The sequence below is a fragment of the Carettochelys insculpta genome, chromosome 27, assembly GCF_033958435.1.
Source record: "Carettochelys insculpta isolate YL-2023 chromosome 27, ASM3395843v1, whole genome shotgun sequence".
NCBI classification, from domain to species: Eukaryota; Metazoa; Chordata; order Testudines; family Carettochelyidae; genus Carettochelys; species Carettochelys insculpta.
The window spans coordinates 6,116,042-6,136,847 of NC_134163.1; the positions used below are offsets into that span (position 1 = coordinate 6,116,042).

At 47.3% G+C, this 20,806-nt stretch overlaps 1 protein-coding gene across 2 annotated transcripts in view; it reads right to left on the minus strand.

Moving 5' to 3' along the window:
• Positions 1–1,462: 1,462 nt before the first annotated feature.
• Positions 1,463–20,806, minus strand: part of REXO1 (RNA exonuclease 1 homolog) — a 70,625-nt gene continuing 51,281 nt past the window's right edge. The window contains exons 9-16 of one of the 2 annotated variants that reach the window (XM_074978292.1): positions 20,644–20,781; positions 17,586–17,699; positions 15,734–15,807; positions 11,275–11,385; positions 10,267–10,382; positions 9,171–9,309; positions 6,333–6,453; positions 1,463–4,736 (exon numbers count right to left, since the gene is read on the minus strand). In XM_074978292.1, coding sequence (XP_074834393.1) covers positions 4,648–4,736; positions 6,333–6,453; positions 9,171–9,309; positions 10,267–10,382; positions 11,275–11,385; positions 15,734–15,807; positions 17,586–17,699; positions 20,644–20,781 — 902 coding nt within the window. In that variant the 3' untranslated portion in view covers positions 1,463–4,647. Of the gene's footprint in view, positions 4,737–6,332; positions 6,454–9,170; positions 9,310–10,266; positions 10,383–11,274; positions 11,386–15,733; positions 15,808–17,585; positions 17,700–20,135; positions 20,389–20,643; positions 20,782–20,806 lie in introns of those variants that run through there. The other variant, XR_012642642.1, reaches the window with a different exon arrangement.

Here is a 20,806-nt window from a genome sequence, read left to right on the forward strand (position 1 = left end):
AGCAGTTATGTCTAAGCAGCCTACATACAGGAGGTTTGGGGAGTTTTCCATTGTTTACTAAACATCATGCCTGGAGTTGTGGACTCTCTACTTCACTTTCGAGACGAACCTGTTTTGTGGCATGTTGAGAATCAGAATCATGAGGTTGAAAACGATCTCAGGAGGTCATCGAGTCCAGCCCGCCGGCCAAAGCAGGACCAACCCCAACTAAATCATCACAGCCAGGACGTTGTCAAGCCGGGGCTTAAAAACCTCCAGGGATGGAGATTCCACCACCTTCCTAGGTAACACATTCCAGTGCGTCAGCACCCTCCTGGGGAAAGAGTTTCTTCTAACACCCAACTTAGACAATCTGTACTGCAACTGGAGATCATTGTTCCTCATTGTCTCCTGTCACCACTGAGAACAGTCTCTTCCTCCTCTTTAACCCCAAAGTTTCAGCCCAGAACTGGCTGCATTTCCATCATGGGTGAAACAATCCTTCATGCCATAGATGGCCTAATGCTTTGGGGGAGTTTGGTGAAAGCTAATGTCACTCTTGATCCTACAGCAAGAAAGAAGTTAAACTCAGGCTGTTTATGGGGTTGGCAATTCTCTCCAAGGCTTGACAGCAAGTGCTTGGTGCAGAGAACCCTAGTGGCCTTGGTCAGAATTTGCCCTCATGTGCCTCTTGTGCAGTGCAATACATTCCAGTTCTGGGCCCGCAATTATAGGAAGGATGTGGACACACTGGAAAGGGTCCAGTGGAGGATGACCAAAATAATTAGGGGGCTGGACCATATGACTTATGAAGAAAGGTTGAGGGAATCGGAACTGTTTAGTCTGCAGAAGAGAAGACTGATGGGGGACTTGATAACAGCCTTCAACTTACTGAAGGGAGGTTGCAAAGAGGCTGGAGAGAGGCTGTTCACAGTGATCACAGATGGCAGAACACAGAACAATGGTCTCAAGTTGCAGTTGGGAAGGTCCAGGTTGAATATGAAGAAAAACTTTTTCCCTACGAGGGTGGTGAAGCAGTGGAATGGTCTACCCAGGGAAGCAGTGGAGTCTCCATCTCTGGAGGTGTTAAGTCTTGGCTCGACAAAACCCTGGTGGGGCTGATCTGATGGGTTTGGTCCTCCCTAGGGCAGGGGGCTGGACTCGACGGCTTTTTCAGGTCTCTTCCAGCTCTGTTGTTCTATGACGCTATGATTTGTTTCCTGCCCTCCACCCATTGCTCTACCTGGGGCTGAAAGGACAACTTGTGAGGTATCAGATGCGATACATACAGTGGCACCAACCACCTGATCTGGATCCACTGCAGGACTACTCCAGAGGCAAAGTTCAGCCAGCAATGGGGTAGGTATATACAGGGCACCACGGTGACAGCGAGAGCAGAGCAGCACCCCAATGGCAGAGGAAGAGTCCTTTTGGCAGCACTCACCAGCCGTGAGCCCCAGAGCAGTCAGCCCAGGTGTCCAGTCAACAGTTTTATTACAAATCATTACAAAAAGTAACAGGTTACAAGGTTTATATACAGTCCGAACTCTGTCCACGTTTCCCCTTTGCGGTTATAGTGTCCAACCCCTTGCCAGCTGTTTAACCTGCAGCAGCCACTGTACTCCGTTTCTGTGTGGGGGATGGGGGGGGGAAACACAGGCAGTGAAGAGGAGATGGAATTAGTAGCAATACAGCTAACAAGAGGCCTGATTTTCATCAGCACAATGGCAGTTGGCACCCCGTACAGCTGCCCCTGAAATGGACTAAGCGGGAGAAAGGGGAGAAGCTGCAAAATACACAAAGAAACATGGAATATTTCCACCCCCCCATAAGAGCCAGCAACCTCCTTCAAGCCCATTGGGCACTGTGGGCTGCTCTGACTACCAGAGACCATTAGGGTGGGCTGGCAGTTGGAGAGGGAATGGAAGGAAATCCCCCAATCCCACTGCTGAAAACCTTGTATCAAATGCCTCTTACATCAGGCAAGAAGAATCCTACCTCTAGCCATTGGCAAGGGCAGTTCACCTAGGTACCTTCACCTTCTCAGCTGCCCACCCCATGATTACATAAGCCCACCTAGCCACTGCACTGCACCCCTGGTGCCATTCACCCGCAGAGCATGGCACCCACACGGGTGTGTTGAAATCTACGCCAAGGCCACTTCTGCTCTGGAACAAGGGCCCTTCGGCCTTTCCAAGGAAAGCAGCCAAGGCCGGTTCCAAGCTAGCGCGAGAACAACAAGTGGAGGTTTTCCAGCCTACAGGGAAAGCTGTCTTGAATCCCACACTGCTCTGAGTTTTATTGCGAAACAATTCATTTCCCAGGAGTACCAAAAGGGCTCAGGGGACACAACTGTGATGCCCACCCTCCTTTCTATGGCGCTGATAGCCAGGGCAGCAGGACCAGACTGGTAACAGTCCGGAGGAGAAACTCCTTAGCTGTATATGGAGTAACCTCTATGCTTTAGTTACTAGGGCATGCCTCTGGTGGGGAGGCAGAAGGACAGAGAGATCTGTTCCTGCCCATTACGCTTCCTACACACTAGGCAAGCAGCACAATGTGAACGATGGGCCTTGTGAACAGCAACATTTACCACTCAAGGACTCAAGAGTCCGTAATAGTAGCTGGCTGGGAGGGGGTCAGCTGAGGTCACCGGCTGTGAAGGGCAATGCTACAAATAACCATTATCACCACAACTAACCTCCAAATCCAAGCGAGCATGTGGGGAAGATATGGTAAATATGGTGGAGCTGCTACAGGCCCAGGGAAGCAGCAGGGTCCTATAGTCTGTAGTAAAGTTATAACCCATGATCGTTAACCGAAGCTAAAATAGAGAGAGACTTTTCCAATGGGTGCAGCGAGGAGGGGTACAGCTTGTGCTGGAACACAATGGCCAATTACTCAGACAGAGTTCATCCACTGTATTCACAGACAGCTGTTTTATAAAGGGACCAATACAGTAATGTCAGTCTGATCACCCACCCACCCCTGCACAAGAAGCCCTGGTCTCCAGGGAGCAGACAGTCTGCTGGGTAAGACCCAGTGGGTCAGCTCTGGGGGAGGAGTGATACACACAGTCATTCACTGTAGAATAAACCCACATGGGGGCTGCAGGGGCCTGGAACCAAGGGACAGCTACTCCAGTCTCAGCTCAGCTAAGATTCTGAGTCAATGACCATCTCTCTCCCCCTTTCAGTGGCGCTTGAGCTCTGAATGCAAAGGGACCAGAAAGGGGACATCATGACTATGCTACATTTAAAGTCAAGCCAAAGGCGTTGCTATTCCTGTGCTCTCCTGCTTTAGCGTTACTATTCATTAATAAATATTCATGTTCTAGTGGGAGACCCAGAAGCCGACGGGGCAGGCGTCTGTAAAAGAGGAGTGAGAGGACGAGTGTGAAACGGGGGCATTTAAAAAAACAATTTCTGTGAAAACCAGTTTCAGAAGTACTATTTTCACCTACTGCTTTGACCTTGCTAAGTCAGCCCCCACCAAAGGGATCACCAAGCAGGGACCCCAAAACATCTGCCTATACAGCAACAGCCTGAGCTACCACCACCCCACTACCCTTGGCAACCGTGGAACTTTGCTTCTGATAAGCACAATGGAGATGCTCTGGCAGCTCAGGGGATGACCAGGGAGGGCACCAGCTCCTGCCAAGTCACCCACAGGATGCAATGAGGGGCGAGCCAGGGTGTAAATCAGCCCCCTTACAGCCGCCTGTGCACTGCAATGTCTCCTCAACAAGTTCACAAGTCTGTGTTCATCCTGTCCTGCCAGCTGCAAGTTATGTGATGTCAGAGCTTTCCCTGCTGCCCTGCCCACCTTCCTGCTGTATCCCTGACACCGACTGAGCAGCAGCAGGTGCAGACAGCTTCCCATAGCGCATAGGAGGCTTTCAGCTTCTTCACCTGTCCTCACCCAGGAGCACCACCCAGCCCTGCACATTCTCAGAAAGATCTAGCCACAGCAGCTGTGAGACTCTGATGAATGTCATTGTCAGGCCACCTCCTCTGCTCCAATTTAGGGCAGCTGTTACTTTTTGTGGCCTCTCAGGGTCAGCGTCCCCTTCAGCATTGCCACACTCCCTTGCAGCAGGCTCTTGCTACCATTCCTTCTGGGTGACCCAATTCTTTACCCTTTCTGCAATTCATGTGCCAGCTACTGCACGTTTCCCATTTCACACTCTCCCGCCTATTTTTTCCAGCTCTTTCCTACTCCCCAGCCACTGGGGGCAGCTGTCTGCTTCAGAAAGCAGAGGCAGATGCCACGCAACCATTCAAATTAAATCAGAATTTTTTAAACAGTGGTCCAGCTTTAGCTTCAAGAAAAGACCATTTTGGATGTATCCACTATACCTCCGGAGGCTTCTACAGAATTAAGAGCCTCTCTCTAGCTGGACTAGTCAAAGCAGCCTTGCCAGGCCTACAAGACAACTACTCGAGAGGATCTCAGAGCCACTACCCAGACCTGTGACCCTGGCCAGCTCAGAGCCAGTACCCTGGAGTCGTGCCCGGAGCAGCCTCCATGATCCACAGCTCCCAGGAAGTGCATAGAGGAATCTGGCAGATGGCATGCTGTGGGGTTCAGGTGAACAGTGTTACTCTGAGTATTTATTGCACTGCTTCAAAGAGGTGGAGGAAGAGGCGGCGAGAGAGAGAGCACAAGTCATCGTTTCACTTTAGCATCTTCTTTGATCTTCCATATCATCAGCTCCATGCAAGCGCTGGCGTCCTCGCTGGAGTCATGACCTTCCACTGTGAATGAGAGAGATGCACCACAATTAGCTGCATGGTGACTGAGGGGACAGGCGCCCGAGGCCCTCTTTCTGTGCACAGAGTCTAGAGTTCCCATGATATTAGTGCAGGGGTGAGGGTCTAACCCAAACACTTCACAGGGAGCTAGTGGCCTCAAAAGCCTGTTACAGTGTGAGCACTGCTCAAGCTGCACAGGGATGGCCAGCTTCTCAGGCTCCAAGAGAGAAATAAAGCTGTCAAGTGACAGCTGTGCTACCCTCAGAGCAGAGAGGCTCTGCACCACACACTGGCTAGCTTCAGCCGGAGGCCTCAGGATGGTCTCCTGGGGCAGTCCAGAGTGAAACAGCAGACAGCTGCGTTCCGAGAGGGAACTCCAACCCAGAAGGTGCCAGTGGGAGTTTCACGCAGCTGAGAGCGGAACAGAAGGACCAGGCTTTGCTGCACAGCTCCTGCAGCTGAACCTTCCTACACCCCACTTCCAGCCTCTCAGCACTGATGCTGGCTCACTGGGCCCCTCCCCAGGCAGAAGCAACAGCTAACACTTGCCGCACAGAAACAGGATGCAGGGCTAGCAGACTCTTTCTGGCGCCTGCCCCCTGCCCAGCAGAAAGGCCTGACGTTGGCCCCAAACCAATGCGCAGACTGAGGTGCTCTGAGCACCACAAAAGCTGGAGTGGGGAGGGTATTTAGGAGCTCATCTCACCCTGGCTCCTCCAGTTCTTCCCTGCTGAGCGATCTCAACAGAGAGCTCAGACTGATGCCCTTCTGAGCCTCCCTGCAAAGCTGTGCGTGCCATGCTGGAAACACCCAGGCTACTTTACATCAGACAGAGCTGAGAGAACGCACCCGGCCAAAGGGGCCGAAGTCTGGAGGCCCCTCTAGCTCCACTGCAGTTGGACACAGAGGCACAAACATGACTCCCTAGCAGACACACTAAGAGGGGTTTCAGGACTGGTTTGGAGGGGAGGGTCTGAGCTGGGAGCTGGTCACAGCATGAACAGGGAACGACTTGCAGCTTCCTAACATGGGAAACAAAAAGGGCAGCACAGGAGACATGGGCTCAAGTCCCAGCCCTGCCACAGACTGCCACTGGGAGCTCCCTGCCTCTCTCTGCGTCGCTTCCCCATTTGTAATGCGGGGACAATAATTCTTCTTTTCTCCCGCCCTCTGTTGTGTCTTGTAAGCAGAGGTGGAAAAAGTACCCCAAAAGTTCCTGGAGTAAAAGTGCCGCTGCTTTCACTTCTGGGTACTTGAGTACAATCTAGATGTGCCCTGCATGTACTTTTTCTCAACTGGTTTTCCAGAGGGACATTAGTAACTTGTACTTAAGTACACCCCCCCCCCCCCCCCACAGCTGTACTTTTACTCAAGTAATTTCTTCCCACTCTGCTTGTAAGTGTGAAAGCTGTTTGGGACAGGGACTGCCTAGCGAGGGGTTTGAGCAGTGCAGTGCACTGAGCCCCTGATCTCAGCTATGCTGCGGTATCCTGGCAGTGCCCACGAGGCAGCCAGGGAGACTAGGATGGAGGAGCTCACATCGCAGGTGCACTTGACGGGAAAGCAGCACGCCCATGTCTCCCGCCTCTGAAGTCTCACCGCTGTCCTGGATGATGCGCTTGAGGTAGTCTGCCATCAGCGTCCGGAGGGCTCGTTTGTAAGGCAAACCCAGCCGGTGGGGAAAGACCACGGCCGTATCCACCACAGTGCTGTGGATAAGCTGGGGGGGAAAACACAGCTGGTTGTTTTCTGTCCTCGGAGCAGTTTGTGCATTAACTGAGATTCATCGTGCACACAGTGGAGCCCTCAATCACCACGAGGAGCTACCCGCCTCCAGGACACACCCACCAAACCAGCTCCATAGGAGAGTGTGACTGAACTGACATGCCAGCCAGAACATCTGTTCCTCCCCATGGACAGAGCTGCTTAGATCTGGGTTCCACACAGCCATTAAAACTCCTCCGAGCAACAGAGCAGCTCATCCATTCAGCCTGGCACCAGAGACGCTCCCCCTGCTTCTGCAGGAGTCTTTTGACAACCTGTTACACTGTCAGAGCAGCTCCACAAAACAGAACAAGTGTGCTTCCCAGCACACTTGGATTTAACCCATTGCCCACCGCCCCGCTGCACAAGCTGACTCTTCCCACTCTCAGAGACAGCTCCATCTGTTTCTAAGCTGTGGTTGGGCCTTTGGATGGGAATCACTTAAATGAGTTTCCAGTTAGCTTGAATGGGGCTGTTCTTGATCCTCTGTAGGTGGATTTAAAGGCGGCTGGTCTGATCGCTTGTGTGGTTAGCGGTTAATATAGGATGAGACAGGGCGGCAGACTTTACACAAACAAATCCCCGCAGAGACACATCTGCTTCCAATCACACGTGGAAGTGGGGCAAAGAGCTTACCCTCCTCTAGTGCCAAGAGCTGGCCCGAGCTGGAGTGGGGATAATGCTTAGCTAGCAGGGGAATGGGTTGATCCAGCATGACAGGGCGTGTATGAGCTCAGGCATGCTATGCCTTGAAGAGCTCACACATGAATTTGCTGTCCTGACCAAAGGGAGGCTTATGGGGAAGCAAGGGTTGAAGACATGTTAAGCATCATAAGCACTGGATTCAGGAATGAGGAGCTTACAATACAGCCTGGAGACTGAGGTTAACTTGTACATGCGGCCAGAGAGGGCAGTTCCTGGAGGGCTCCATTCTTCGGGGTTAGGATTCATGACAGGGGATGACTTGGGCATTGTCACTTCAGCTCCCACTGCCCCCTTGCTTTGCCTCGGCTCTTGGTAATGCTGCATGACAATTTGCAACTTACTTGTTAACAGTTGCATAGCAGAGCTGTGGAAATGCTTTTGAACAGCTGCAGTTTAATGGAAACAACCTGCTGCGCTCTTTGCAGTGTAAAGCTGCCAAACATTATGGATAAGCACCTCTCCAGCACAGCCAAGCCTGGCAGCAGCCCAAGCCGAATAATTACTTATGTAGATCAGGGAGACGGAGGAAAGGGGCTAATAAAGCTTTAAATATAAAACGAGCGTCCTATTGCTATTTGAAGCTTGCTGGAGCCATTACTGGGATGGTGTTTTTCCTGCCATAGTCGTTAGAGATTACGCCTGTGCACTGCAATGCCTGTAAAGCTTATATTGCTTTTGGGTTCAGTCTCCTGGGTGTTCCTGTGATGCTAGGAGAAAATAATGACTTTAAAAGGCCAGTGCAGGCATCCTGCATGGAGGAAACTGTATGTGCGATATTTTTAATGTGATTACTGAGCTTCAGAGAAAGGTACTACAGGAATGCTGTAAACTTCCCAGCACCCCCACAAGTTAGTAACTATTCCCCCTTTATCGAACAGGGCGACATGGATAATGGAGGGTCTTGTGATCTGTGCACTTGAACTAAGCCCCAATCTTCCTGACTTACCTGGACCCTCCCTCTGTGCTTCCAGTCCCCACCAGTGCAATAGAGGGTGTGGGGGGATAAACAAGCTCAAGACCATGAGGCACTCAGACACTGCAATGACAAGGTCCACAGAACCCCTGTGGGGCTTGTCAATACTCAAAACATTACAGCAGCAGACACGACTCATCCCCTCGATATATGCACTCCACCTCCCTGCAAAGCAGCAGCTGGGTGACAGGAGAATTCTTCTGTCAATCTAGCCCTGTATACACTGGGGTTAGGTCAGTTTAACAACACTGCTTAGAGGTGCAGATTTTTCAAACCCCTGAGCAACACATTTAAGCTGGCTTAATTTGCTAGCACAGCCTGGCCCCAGACAGAGAGAAAGGCTACTATGGCAATCAAGGTGACACAGCAAGATGGTGGCAAATATGGGGCTAGAACCCCAAGTCCTGGGAGCCAGTCCCCTCCCTCCCACCCAAACTCTTCACATATTCATGTGACCTCAGTCTGGTTTCCGATGACAGGCCAGCCACCACTGGATGGTTCCATTACCACCCTCTGAGGCAAGAGGGTTCTCGTTCCACGATATACTCAATGCCTGTCTGCACTGCTGGATGCATCAACAAGGAACCCATCTGTGCTGCTGGGGAGGATGTTTCTTCTTTATAATGATACCTGAGCTGATTCATTCAGGGACAACGGCACACAACCTTCTCTGATCCTCTCCAGGCTCTAACCACCACGCTCTATAGCTGCCTCATGGACATGTCACAGACTCACAATGCAACCCCATTACGTCAGACAGAGCTAGAAGATAATGCTGGGTAGAGATCACTAGTGACTTGAAACACTGCTTGTACCTTGATCACCCTGTTCAGCAATCTGGCAGCCACCAAAGGGTCAGAGAAGGAACTACTGGGATCTGTTTGCTCTCACAAATGCAGACTTTTTCTGCATTACAAAAGAAACAGAGCAGATGTGTAACAACTAAGCTGTAGACACAGATTACAGGAAGCCAGGGAGGGCACAGGGTTTGTTACCTTTAGTGCAAATAAATCACTTTCCAAGCTGTGTCCTATCAAAATCGTGTCTGCACTGAACATGTTCAACAGAACAGCTTGGACATCTCGCAGGGTGATGGTTGCGTTCTCCAGGTCTTCCTCCGTCACCCCAGAAAATCTGCAGTGAGACAGAAACAGGGGACTTCTCCTTAGTGGGGCTGAGCCTTCCACTGTATAGAAACACCCACACATTTAACATCCAATTCTCTAGAATCAGCTTCCAAGTAAGTGATCTGGACCATTGCCCCTTGGAGCACAACATGGCAAGAGACACACCTTTTAGTACCCGCAGCCACACCCATGACTGGAGTGGCTCATGCTTAAGGCTACAGTTTTGGTGCAGAGTCCTGGCCTTCATGGTAATTGTGAATAAAGTCTGCGTCCTTGCAGTGACGGCTCCTCTACCCTCAGAGCACTGTGACCTTGTCCCCAAATGGTCAGATTCGACGGACAGGTGAATGCACCAACCCTGAGTGACTTTGTGACCTCGTGGACCAGGTGCAGCCCCATAGGGCAGGAGCCATTGCTACAGAGTGAGTGCATGCCTCTGCTCCTCCGTTTTCCATGACAAATCTTTGTTCTCCCTCACCTCTGCCATGAAATGCAGTAAAACATTTTGTGGAAAAAATCCTAACCTTACAAGCATTTTCTGGGCCATTTCAGCACAACTGCTCACTTGTTACTGCAATGCAATCCTCTGAAATCAAGGCTTCACCTGAGTAGAATAGCTGGCATAGCAGTCAAGTGACTGGTCTTGCGGGGAAGTTTTTACACCCTCCATATGAGAAGGCAAGCAGCCACAAATGAGCGTTACAGTTTCAAATTCTAATCAGAAGTCACACGCTGCAGAGGCAGCAAACTCAGTGGCTGGTTGGGAATGGCTGGAGAGGACTTGAAAAATGCCTTGTCTTCACTTCGAGCCGGCAAAAGAGCAGTGCTGGCAGAAGCCATACTGACATACAAGAGTTAGCCTGACGAAGCTATGTGTTATTAGAATTTTCTCCCCGCAAAGCAGAGTCAAAAGTCTTTTTAATGGCTCTGGCCACACACCATTGAGGAGAGAGGCTGCTCTTACCTGGTGTTATAGTCCACCACTTTGTTGTCAGGTTTGACAAAGGTGTCGTAGACCACTTTCAGGTCAGAGTTAATCACGGTTACTCTTGTCAGCTCCAACCCTTGCTTGGTGTAACACTGTCAAGCCCAAAGAGGAAAAGAGAGCATGGCATTTGCAATACAGATCTTGGTATTTAGGTAGACTCCTACCACTACCCCGTTTATCTTTCTACTAGCAGCTCCTGCATTACAAGTTATACTGCTACCTGGCCAACTAACATACGCTTGCTAACAATAGCCAGTTATTTGTGACTCTGCAAAAGAAATTTATCACCCTAAGTATTAACAGTAGCTGATCAGTTTAAAATACATCTCCCACTAACCTCCACAACGTGCTGTAACGTCATGCCGCCAGACAATCACATGGTCTGCCAAAGTTAAAAAGGAAGAACCTTGTTTGATGCTCAATATGGCAGAAGTACGATACAGTTCTAGAAATTCGACATGCATACACAGCATGGCCTGTGGACAGGCAGTTCTATAGGATAGGTGATCTACAGAGCACAGTGTCAGGAAGAGTCAGTTGCTCGTACACCAAGGTAACCTTCTGGTACAAATATTAAGAAGAGTTCCACCAAGAGGACACCTAACGTTTATACACAGCAGTCCTGAACAGTCTCGCTTTTAACCAACAGTATTTAAAAAATGCACATAAAGCACGGGGTTAGAGCATCCTGATCCGTTACATCCTGAGCCTGGGCTCCTCACACGAAAGGATCGGAATGCACTGTTCCCATTGCTGATGGATAAGACGCCCACTCAGAATAACTGTTGCACAGCATGTAGCCGTGCAAGTGCAGCTTTTCTTCTGTACGTGCTCTCTAGCTTTCTGTGGGAGATGGAGGAATGGAAGCAGACCTCTACAGGAGAACACTGCAGAGAGTTGCCTGCTTCTATCCCAAGATTTTCACCAGCCATATTTCATGGGTACATTCCCCTGGCCCTGAGGTTTCTGCTACCAGATACCCACCATTTCACAGTCTAATGCGTAGATCCCTGGGTAGCCATCAGTTGTAGGCAGCTTCTCAAAAGTTTTCACAAAGCCCTCAAGGTTCTCCTTTCGGCCATCTTGGACATGTTGCTTTAAAAAGAAAAGCACACACGGTTGTAAGACAAAAGCAAGTCCATGAAATCCCATCACAAGAGAGATACCATCTAGGAACTTATCTTCCAAAAAATCCAGTCTCAGATTCAAGACAGACAATTTGTTTATATTTCCAACAACTACAAATGAAGAATAGGATTGTCTGACCAACGGGTCCAACTGAACTAGTATCCTGCAGAAAGGGAGTGATTATACAACAGTCAGAGATTTATAAAACACCAGTTAGTGTTGCTACATGATTGCATCTGCCCCCATGCATTCAACCTGGAGCACTAACAGACTAGAAAAATGCAGATATTCTGCAGAGCCACATGATAATCCACTCCTTCCGATAACCTTACCAGAGATGGCAAATGTGGCCAAGCACAACCAGAATCTCACATCCCCATTGAGCATGGGTTCTGGTATCACATCTGCAGCCCAAGTTTGAGTGACAAGTTAAACACTCCTGTAAGGAGGAATCACTAACACTCACTCTTTCTACGTAAAGCAAAGTTATGTGGGGAAAGTCCATCGTGAGTGTCTCATTCTGAGCAATTCCAGTTCCAGGCTCGTTAGATCATCCCTAGAGCCCTTACCATGGCACCTTGTCTCCCATACAGCTGCCTAGTCCCTCTCTCTCAATTTATCATCATACAGGGCTTGTCTATACTTGCCCCCAACTTCAAAAGGGGCATGGTAATCAGGGTGATGGGAGATTACTAATGAAGTGCTGTGGTGAATACGCAGCACTTCATTAGGCTAATTCTCCCCCACGGAACTTTGAAGCATCAAACTGAAGTGCCAGCATGTGTGTAGCTGTGGGTACTTCGAAGTAACTTCACTCCCCAAAATTTTGAGGAGCGAAGGCACTTCGAAGTAGTGTAGGCACTTTGCCGATGCGACTACATACATGCCGGCACTTCAAAGTTTGAAGCTTTGAAGTTGCCGTGGGGGAGAATTAGCCTAATGAAGTGTTGCATATACACTGCAGCACTTCATTAGTAATTTCCCATCACCCTGATTAACATGCCCCCTTTGAAGTTGAGGGCAAGTGTAGACCCAGCCATAGAGAATGAACTACAACTGGGACACACTGGAGAAAATGGCCAAAGACAAACAGAAATGGAGGACCTTCATTGCTGCCCCACACACCAGCCGGCATAATAGGCTTTAAACTAACTAACTAACTAACTATAATGTATTAAGAGACAATGAGAGAAGCATTCCAGGTATAAGGGAGTGTAAGGAAATCATCAATACTGTGCTCAGTTAGTTCTCATCAGTTTACTTCAAAACCAGGCCACTGCAGATGAACAGACAAAAACACAGACTACATGAAAAGCAAAGAGCCTTCCATTTAACTTCTGGGTCTTATAACACTTCAGAAATTGATCTGTTATGAAGCAGTAACCTTATTCTGAACTAAGGCACTACGGTCAAGCAGCTTTAGCCTAGAGCACACTTTGCAGGAAACACCTTCACATTATAATGACAATGTTTTCCCATTCTCAGTTGGCTTCTGTAATCCATTAGGCTCTGCTTAACTACCACCCTCAATTCTTCAGCTACCTTTCCACAACCCACCTGGCTGCCTCACTACCTCATCTTCTCCATTTACCAAAATACCTCACTTGTCTCCTGATCCTCTCTGTGCTGTAAAGAACTAAATTACATTTGGCACTAGGGTTGGTGACAGGACAAAGAGATTAGAAGTCAGTTACATGGATGAATAGGTCCAAAGGAGGTCGGTTAACCCAAGCTGATGTTTAAAAGGTATCTAATAAAAGCAGAGAGAGCTGCATGTTTGCATAAACAAGTGACTCCTGCAAATCAGAGGCATCCAGAGTGCAGGAAACTGAATGAATGGGAATGAACTATGCAGCTGTGCATCAGCCCCTCACTGCAAATGACAGAGAAAATTTCTGCTCAGTGTCTGTATACTCAAACCCTGCAGACAATGACCAGACCTGTCAGCACTACATCTGTGCACATGTATCAGGTTTATTTTGCTAAGAAATGGGAGGATGAGGATGACTGAAACAGTGGTCATTAGGTATCAAGTGGGGGATTTTCTGCCTCAGTTAGGACTGCGATATAGTTGGGGTCAGTAAAATAACCAAACAGGCTCGCTGGGACCAATGACAACTAATGGTTATCTGATTTTCTCTTTCCGACACCCGTTGGGAGTTTACTTCCCTGTGCTCAACTACCACCAGTTTGTAAACGGTGAGCAGAACCAGCCTTCAACAGTGACAGTAACTACAGCAGTTCCAAATGTACACTTACAGTTACGAAAGCCAAGTCATTTGTGTGGCTACAGTCTGCCACCTGCTGTGGAACTTGCTAACTGCAATGCAGCTTAAGGCCTGTGCATCTCAAGTGTTTAGCAGGAAAAGACAGACCTTTCATGGGGGAGAACAACCAAATACCCCATTTGTGGCTACAACTATTTATTGTTTGCAGTGCCTGACTTCAGAGTAGGTGAGAAAATAAGTCACGTTTCTATAATACCTTGTCAGTTTCTTCAGCCTTCCCCCTCTATATTTTTGCTTTGAACAATGTCAAATATAAATGATTTAAAAACACTCTCTCTTTTCCACTATTTGATTACGAAAAATGTTGAAAGATCAAAAGCCTAAGAAGTCTCATCTCTGTTCTGAGGGCCTGGACAGGATAATTCCTCCTGTACACACCCCTGAAGCCTTTTTTCTTTTGCAAACCTTTGACTTTTATAGCTGCTCTCATACTATATGACATCAAACATGCCTGCCAGTTTGTTTCTCCTTGCATGCGCTAGGATAAGCCTAGCAGGATGTACAGACCACTCCAGTCATTCTTTCTTCATGGCTGCAGGGCCAATCAAGGGCCTCAAAAACAGGGCAGGAAACAATGAACTATATTGCTACAGATTTTAAAAACCAGGGGGCATATCAGACATTTTGAAGTTGATTAAATTTGAGGCCAAATAAAACTCAATAAGCTTCTTCTGTGTTCCCTCTTGCTTTGTTCTATACCATGTTTCTTTGTCCTAAAAAAAACCCCAAAAAAACTAGTAACAGAGAAGCCAGAGGAACAAATAAGTGAGAAGGGAGGAGCTGATGGAGCAGGGGTGTGTGCTCGAGACATTCATGCCTAAGAGTGGTCCTAGGTCAGGGCTAGGAACAATACTCCGCTCCTGTGAGCAAGAGAGCCAAGCACGATTCCTCATCTGGTTTCAGATAGAAGTATCACTTCCATCTGTTGAGCAGCATTTATGGGTTCCAAAGGGACTCTCCCATTCAGTGCCTGTCCAGAAAGGGGGAAGCAGTGCTTAGTGTGAGGAGCACTGGGATGGAGGACAGAACAAACCAGGACAACAAGATTGCCCCGTAGAGGAAAGAAAACCCATCCTCCCACCCCATAACATGAGTGGCTTTTGTGAAAGAGAGAGAGAGAGAGAGAGAGAGAGAGAGACTTGTTCAGTGTAGGCTGCCTTGTGCCATGTGGCTGTTTCCAAGTACAGGATGAACCTCTCTAGTCAAGCATCCTTGGGATGTGACCGGTGCTGAACAAAAGTATTTGCCAGACCACGAGAGGCCAATATTGTCCAGCAACATTACCAACACTCCCACTGCTTACTGGGCTCTTTGAAGACATTTAGGGGTAAATTCCAGCTAAGAACAGCACAGAACACCAAGAGCCAGGACTGGTGGCTGTAAACAAACCTTATGTGACCATGGGAAACTTGGCCATGCCAATGGTAAGTGGTCATCCAGCTAGCTAAAATCATGACAGATTACGGATGTTGCTGGATGAGAGATTGCGGACTACAGAGGTTCAACCTGTAATGCTAATAGCAGTAACTGTACTTGTAGCTCGAGTGCGTCAAGCTTCTGAGCTTCCCATGTCCTAGAGTTCTAACCCACCCTAACAACAGGGATATATACTGATGTCATAGAACTGGAAGGGACCTTCAGAGCTCCAGTTCCCTCACCTCTCAGCAGGACCTATCACCATCCCTGACAGATTTCTTTTTAATCTGTTTGCAACAGATCCTTAAATAGCACCCCCCAAGGGTTGAACTCACAAACCACTGAGCTATCTCACCCCGCTCGGGCAGATCTGAACTTCTTGAGGGTACCATGCAGGACGGTTTACCTGGAATAAGTCAGTCAAATTCCAGGTAGAAACCCATCTCCTGCCAAATGATTTTTTAAAAAGAACATTTCCAACCTCTTAATAACCGTGCACCTTGAATATATAATTACTTTTCCTAAAGAAACAAATGAGTCTTTTGAAAGTGCACACAAGGCAAGAAGCAACAGAACATCAGGATCATGGAGAGGGAAAAAAGCAAACTTACTTTGGCCACCTGGCATCCTGGTGAACCTACAGCTCCTGAACAGCAGCTGTAGTGTGTTTCCCATCCCCCTGGCACTGAAACAGCAAGAGACCAGGGTTAGACCTCAGAGCAAGCCACCAGAGTACAATCCCACCCAACTACCTGGGCATGTACTTCAATACCTAGCATGAGCTGGACCCCTTTCTGCTATTTTTAGGCACTAGCTTGAACAGAACTAGAGCCCACCTGTCCACCTGAGCCAGTCACTAGACCTCCCAGCTACTGTGCAGACAGAACATAATGTTTTCAGACTCATGTGCGGAAAGGTCTAGAGAAGTTATATGAAAATACTAAGCAGTAAAGCCACAAAACCTGGAGTGTTCAAGCTTCCCCTCCCTGACAGTGGGAAACAGATTCAGTAGCAAGGACTCTGGTTAGCCACAGGCTAGAGAACCAGAGGCATGAATGATGCGGCTCTGTGTGCAAAGGGCTATCTTGAAAGCTCTAGCAAAGATTCAAATTCAGAAGGCCTTTCTCTGGGAAAGAATTCAACTGAAAACACTCTGCTCCTTGGGGCAGTGATCACAGCTTTGTATTGTTCACACTAAGCCTTACAAACTCTCTCATGTAATAACAAAAAGACTGATACAGTAGATACAACTAATCCACCAGGGACCAGCGTTATTTCTGAATAGTTTATATTTTCACTGGCTGATTCTCCTTTTGACGGTTACTCACTATAGAGAGAGTTACATCACTGGAGCTGGTTAGTGCATCCTTCTGCTACACTGCTCCCCACCCGCCTTCTAGAAAGGAAACTAGCTGAAAGGCAGAACACTGCACACAATAATTATCAGCCTGTAGGTAGCAGAAGTTCTCTCTGCCTCCACCAGTACAGTACATGCTTTTGCAACAACTTCAAACAGATTATAACTATCTTTAGAGATGGCCTGACCCTATTTTGAAAGCCCACATGCCATTATTCTAAAAGGAAAAGCGGTTTAATAAAGGAAGACAAAAAACCTGGGAGGGCTGCGGGAGAACTTCCATAGGGCAATATCATAGACAGGCAGGACTGGAAAGGACCACAGTAAATCATCTAGTCCAGTCTCCAGCACTGAGACAAGACTAAGTATTATTGACATCATTCCTGACAGGATTTTGTTTAACTGGTTCTTTAAAACTTCCAGTGATGCCTAGGGAGCTTGTGGAAATTTGTTCTGGTGTTTAAGAATCTTGACAGAAGTTTTTCCTAATTTCTAGCATATTTCCCTTGCTGCAGTTTAGGCACACTGGTGATGGTTAAGGAAAACAAACCATTTATAACCCTCCTCCTTACAACCATCTTTTACGTAACTTCTCTCAGGTCCCCCTTTAGTTTTCTCTGTTCCAGACTAGGCAAATTCAGTTTTTTCAGTCATTCCTAGTTGGTCATGATTTAGACACCTTTAATCACTTTTCTCTGGACTCTCTCCAATTTGTCCACATCCTTCCCAAAGTGTGGTGCGCAGACCTGGATCCAGTACTCCAGCTAAGGCACGATCAGTGCTTAGTACAGCGGAAGAACTATTTCCTTAAATTAAATTTTTGCTCCAGCTACACCGTTATATATCCTGGACCACACCACAGCCTGCTAAACACCACATTTTGCCACGTCGACTTGAAATGCTGTTTTGCAATGTGCTGTGCCACAGACTGGCAAAATTACACACTGCCAGTTTGCAGCAAAAGTGCACAATTTTGGTGAAAACAAAAAAGTGACAAAGCACAAAAAAATTAGCTTCTGTAGTAAATTAAGTTTAGTAACGGAACAGGTGTTAAATAGCAAGGCACAGCTAACGTTTCACTGGCACCGTTACTGAAGACGCCCCACCTCTCTGCTTGCGCAGCCTTCCCCAGTGATGGAGACACTCCTCTTTGCGAATGCAGTTTCCAGATGCTGAGACCATGTATTCAGTGCCACAGCGACAGCAAACTCTGCACGAAGCTTTAAAACAAGGGGTGTTAGCTGACTGGGAAGTCCACACTTAAGCCAGTTTAAACAGTCTGTTAAACTACTCCCTTTTTTTACTGTCAGAAAGAAACAGGAAAGAGCTTTGCTAGGTGTTTAGAGCTGGGAAGACTGGGAATGAAAAGGCTCAAAATGCATCTCCAATGCATCTCATGAAATGGGTCTTTGCCCACAAAAGATTATGCTCCAAAAAATCAGTTGGTCTATAGGGAGCCACAGGACTTCTTGTTTTTTGCACTTTCGGTTCTGGCCTCATATACATCCTGCGTATTCTGAATAGTTACATAACCACAATAACTCAGAAAATACCCTGGAAATACAGGATTAGAAGATACCACGTATATACATGTACAACATGGCTAAGCCAACTTTGCAGCTGAAACATTAACTGATCATCCTGAATCCTGTATGCTGGAATTCTCAGTCTTCTGCCATATTAATGTTTAAGTTTTGCATTTAATTTCCCTAATTTCATCAAAAAGAAAAAACTTAAACCCAAGGAATGCTGTCGCTCTTACCATGACCTGTGCTCAGAGACAGTTACATGCACCTAAATACCAAAGGATGGGCCAAATAAGCCACATTAGAAACTGCATAGAACAAAGATGGAGAAAATATACACCGCACCTGTCCACATCATCACATTCAAGTGTCCAAAATGTTATAAATATTGAACCAATTTTCTTCAAACTTTGCTTGCATTCTCCCCTTATCACAAATCGTGAAACAAGTGTAGTGTGAATCTTCTAGGTGTTTGAAAGCACAAAGTTTCCAATTAGAATATGCAGAGAAAAATTAGTATTTCTCCCACCCTGGCATCATCAGGCAAAAGGAGTCAAAATTACCAAGAAATAAAAAAAATAATAATCTTGGGCTGAGACCAAGTATTCTAAGTTTCAGCTCAAGAGGACTTTGAAAAAGTTAAAAGCAACTAAAAGGAGGGTGGAGAGGGGCAAGGTTTCATATGGAAACTGGACTACAGTCTGAAGAGTTACATTTCTTACTAAAAATGCTGCTATGCTTTTGCTGTCATGGGGAAATGCAGCTCCCTCTGGGGTGAAACATGACACTAACAGCACACCACAAAGTAACACCAACATAGAACTTCACAAGGCATTTCAGCAAAGCACAACATGAACTTCACCATTTGGAACTTGGCCCAAATCCCTGAATATTACCCCTGCTCTTTCCAAAGTAAACCATAAGATTCTTAATGGCCACAAGTGATTAAAAACTCAGTTGTGTGTGTCACCAGAAAGGAAATAGGCACAAAAACACGGTGCTGAGGGACTTCTGATTGCACTTTCTGCTTTGTTCACTATTAAAAGACTACAAGGCAGATGCCAAAGTCAAAAGGTTGATAGCCATATCTCAAACCTAAGTACAATAATTCCTGGCATTCTAGCATGACAGTGTTTTAACTAACAATCCTGAACAATTTTCACGAAAACTTATCTACTTCATATTTTCACTCAATATGTTTTGATAACATTATGATGTATATTTCCAATGGCTTAAGTTACGGACAGCATCAAAACCAACACACCTACAAAACCATCCACTTACAAGAAACTGCAACGGCACATTAGATAATATGAATTCAGGACTAAGTAAGGGTAAATGATTGGTCAGCTCAGAAAATAAAGCATTTAATACAGTCTGTGACAGTACTGAAGCCAGTCAACCTCCATGAGGGACCCATCAGTAAACACAGCACAAATGTGGGCACATGGTGGAGCACTCAACTCTCTCTCCATAACTAAATGACCGCCTCTGCTAACAAAGTTCCTTAAGACTCTTATCTGCTCATATAAATTCAGCATCACCATATATATTTTTTACTTTGGCCAGACATTTTACTCAATCTCTGAGGCCCTGGTCTCCTCCTAGTTTAAAAGGAAGTTTAATTCTGCCGAATGGACACTATTTTCAGAAAATCAGATCTGTTCCTCACTAAAAGGTCTTTAAAATTACATGTAGTGGTAGCCCCCAAGTGGCAGACTTGAAAACTGCACTACTCAATCCTGCCACAGCATTTGGGGACCCAATCAGGCACCACCAGATGCTTTTTAAGCCCTCAGAGTGACGCTGTTTGAGTCCTAAAGTAAGTCTCCCTCAGTTCCTGTGGGTACAAGCTGGGTTTTCAGTTCCTATATGGAAACCCCTTTAACGGCTCCCTGACAGGTGCTGTGTGAAACAATTTTGCCATTTGCCCTCCTCAGACACTGGATGACCTACAAGCCCCAGGACATTCTGAATTCCAAAGAGAGACACTCACTATTTCGGGGGCGGGGCGGGGGGGGCAGGAGAGAGAGAGAGAGAGAGAGGAGCTCAGGGGATCTGCTGGACCAGAGGAAGGGGAGTGTGAACACAATTAAAAGGTGTTCCACTCCAATACTGAAGTTTACATACTTGTTGCTAAAAGCACTGAACCTTTGCCGCCCTCAGGGCTGACAGCCAAAGCTGGACATCAAATCACATGCTAATATCTGCGGAGCTAACGAACTTTTCTCTGGTGATGTTTATAACTCAGTAATGTTCCATAACACAGTGGAGGACAGTGACTGTAATCCAGGCCATTTCCTCTGAGGACATGCCAGCCACCCAGCTGAGGAAGGGATATGAAAAGATTCTTGCATGTGAGGCATGTTCCAGGACAGGAAACCTGAGGAATGAGAAAGATGGGGAGTCATTTGCAGCAGCCCTCATCTTTGGTAGGAAGGAGAGGCCTGCAGAGACACTGGGTCCCACCATATGAAATTCTATCCTGATGAAAGTGAATACCCTCGTGCTGGGACCTGTAGTGTCCTCAGCCTGCACCTTCATCCTGAGGGATGAGGGTGGCTACAGAACGCATGAGGAGTACCAGCTGTAGTTTGGCTAACAAGCCTTGCTGACCACAACTGCCAGCGGAGCTTACAGTCAGTCGTTTTCTTCTCCTCCACAGAGAAAACGACAGCACGGCCAGGTTTATTGGGATGTGGCATTGGGTAGCCATTTTCCTTCAGCTGCTCCTCTGTCAGGAGATACTCCTTCAGTCTTCTGTACAAAGCAGCTCCTAGGTACCAAAGGAAAGGCTGATG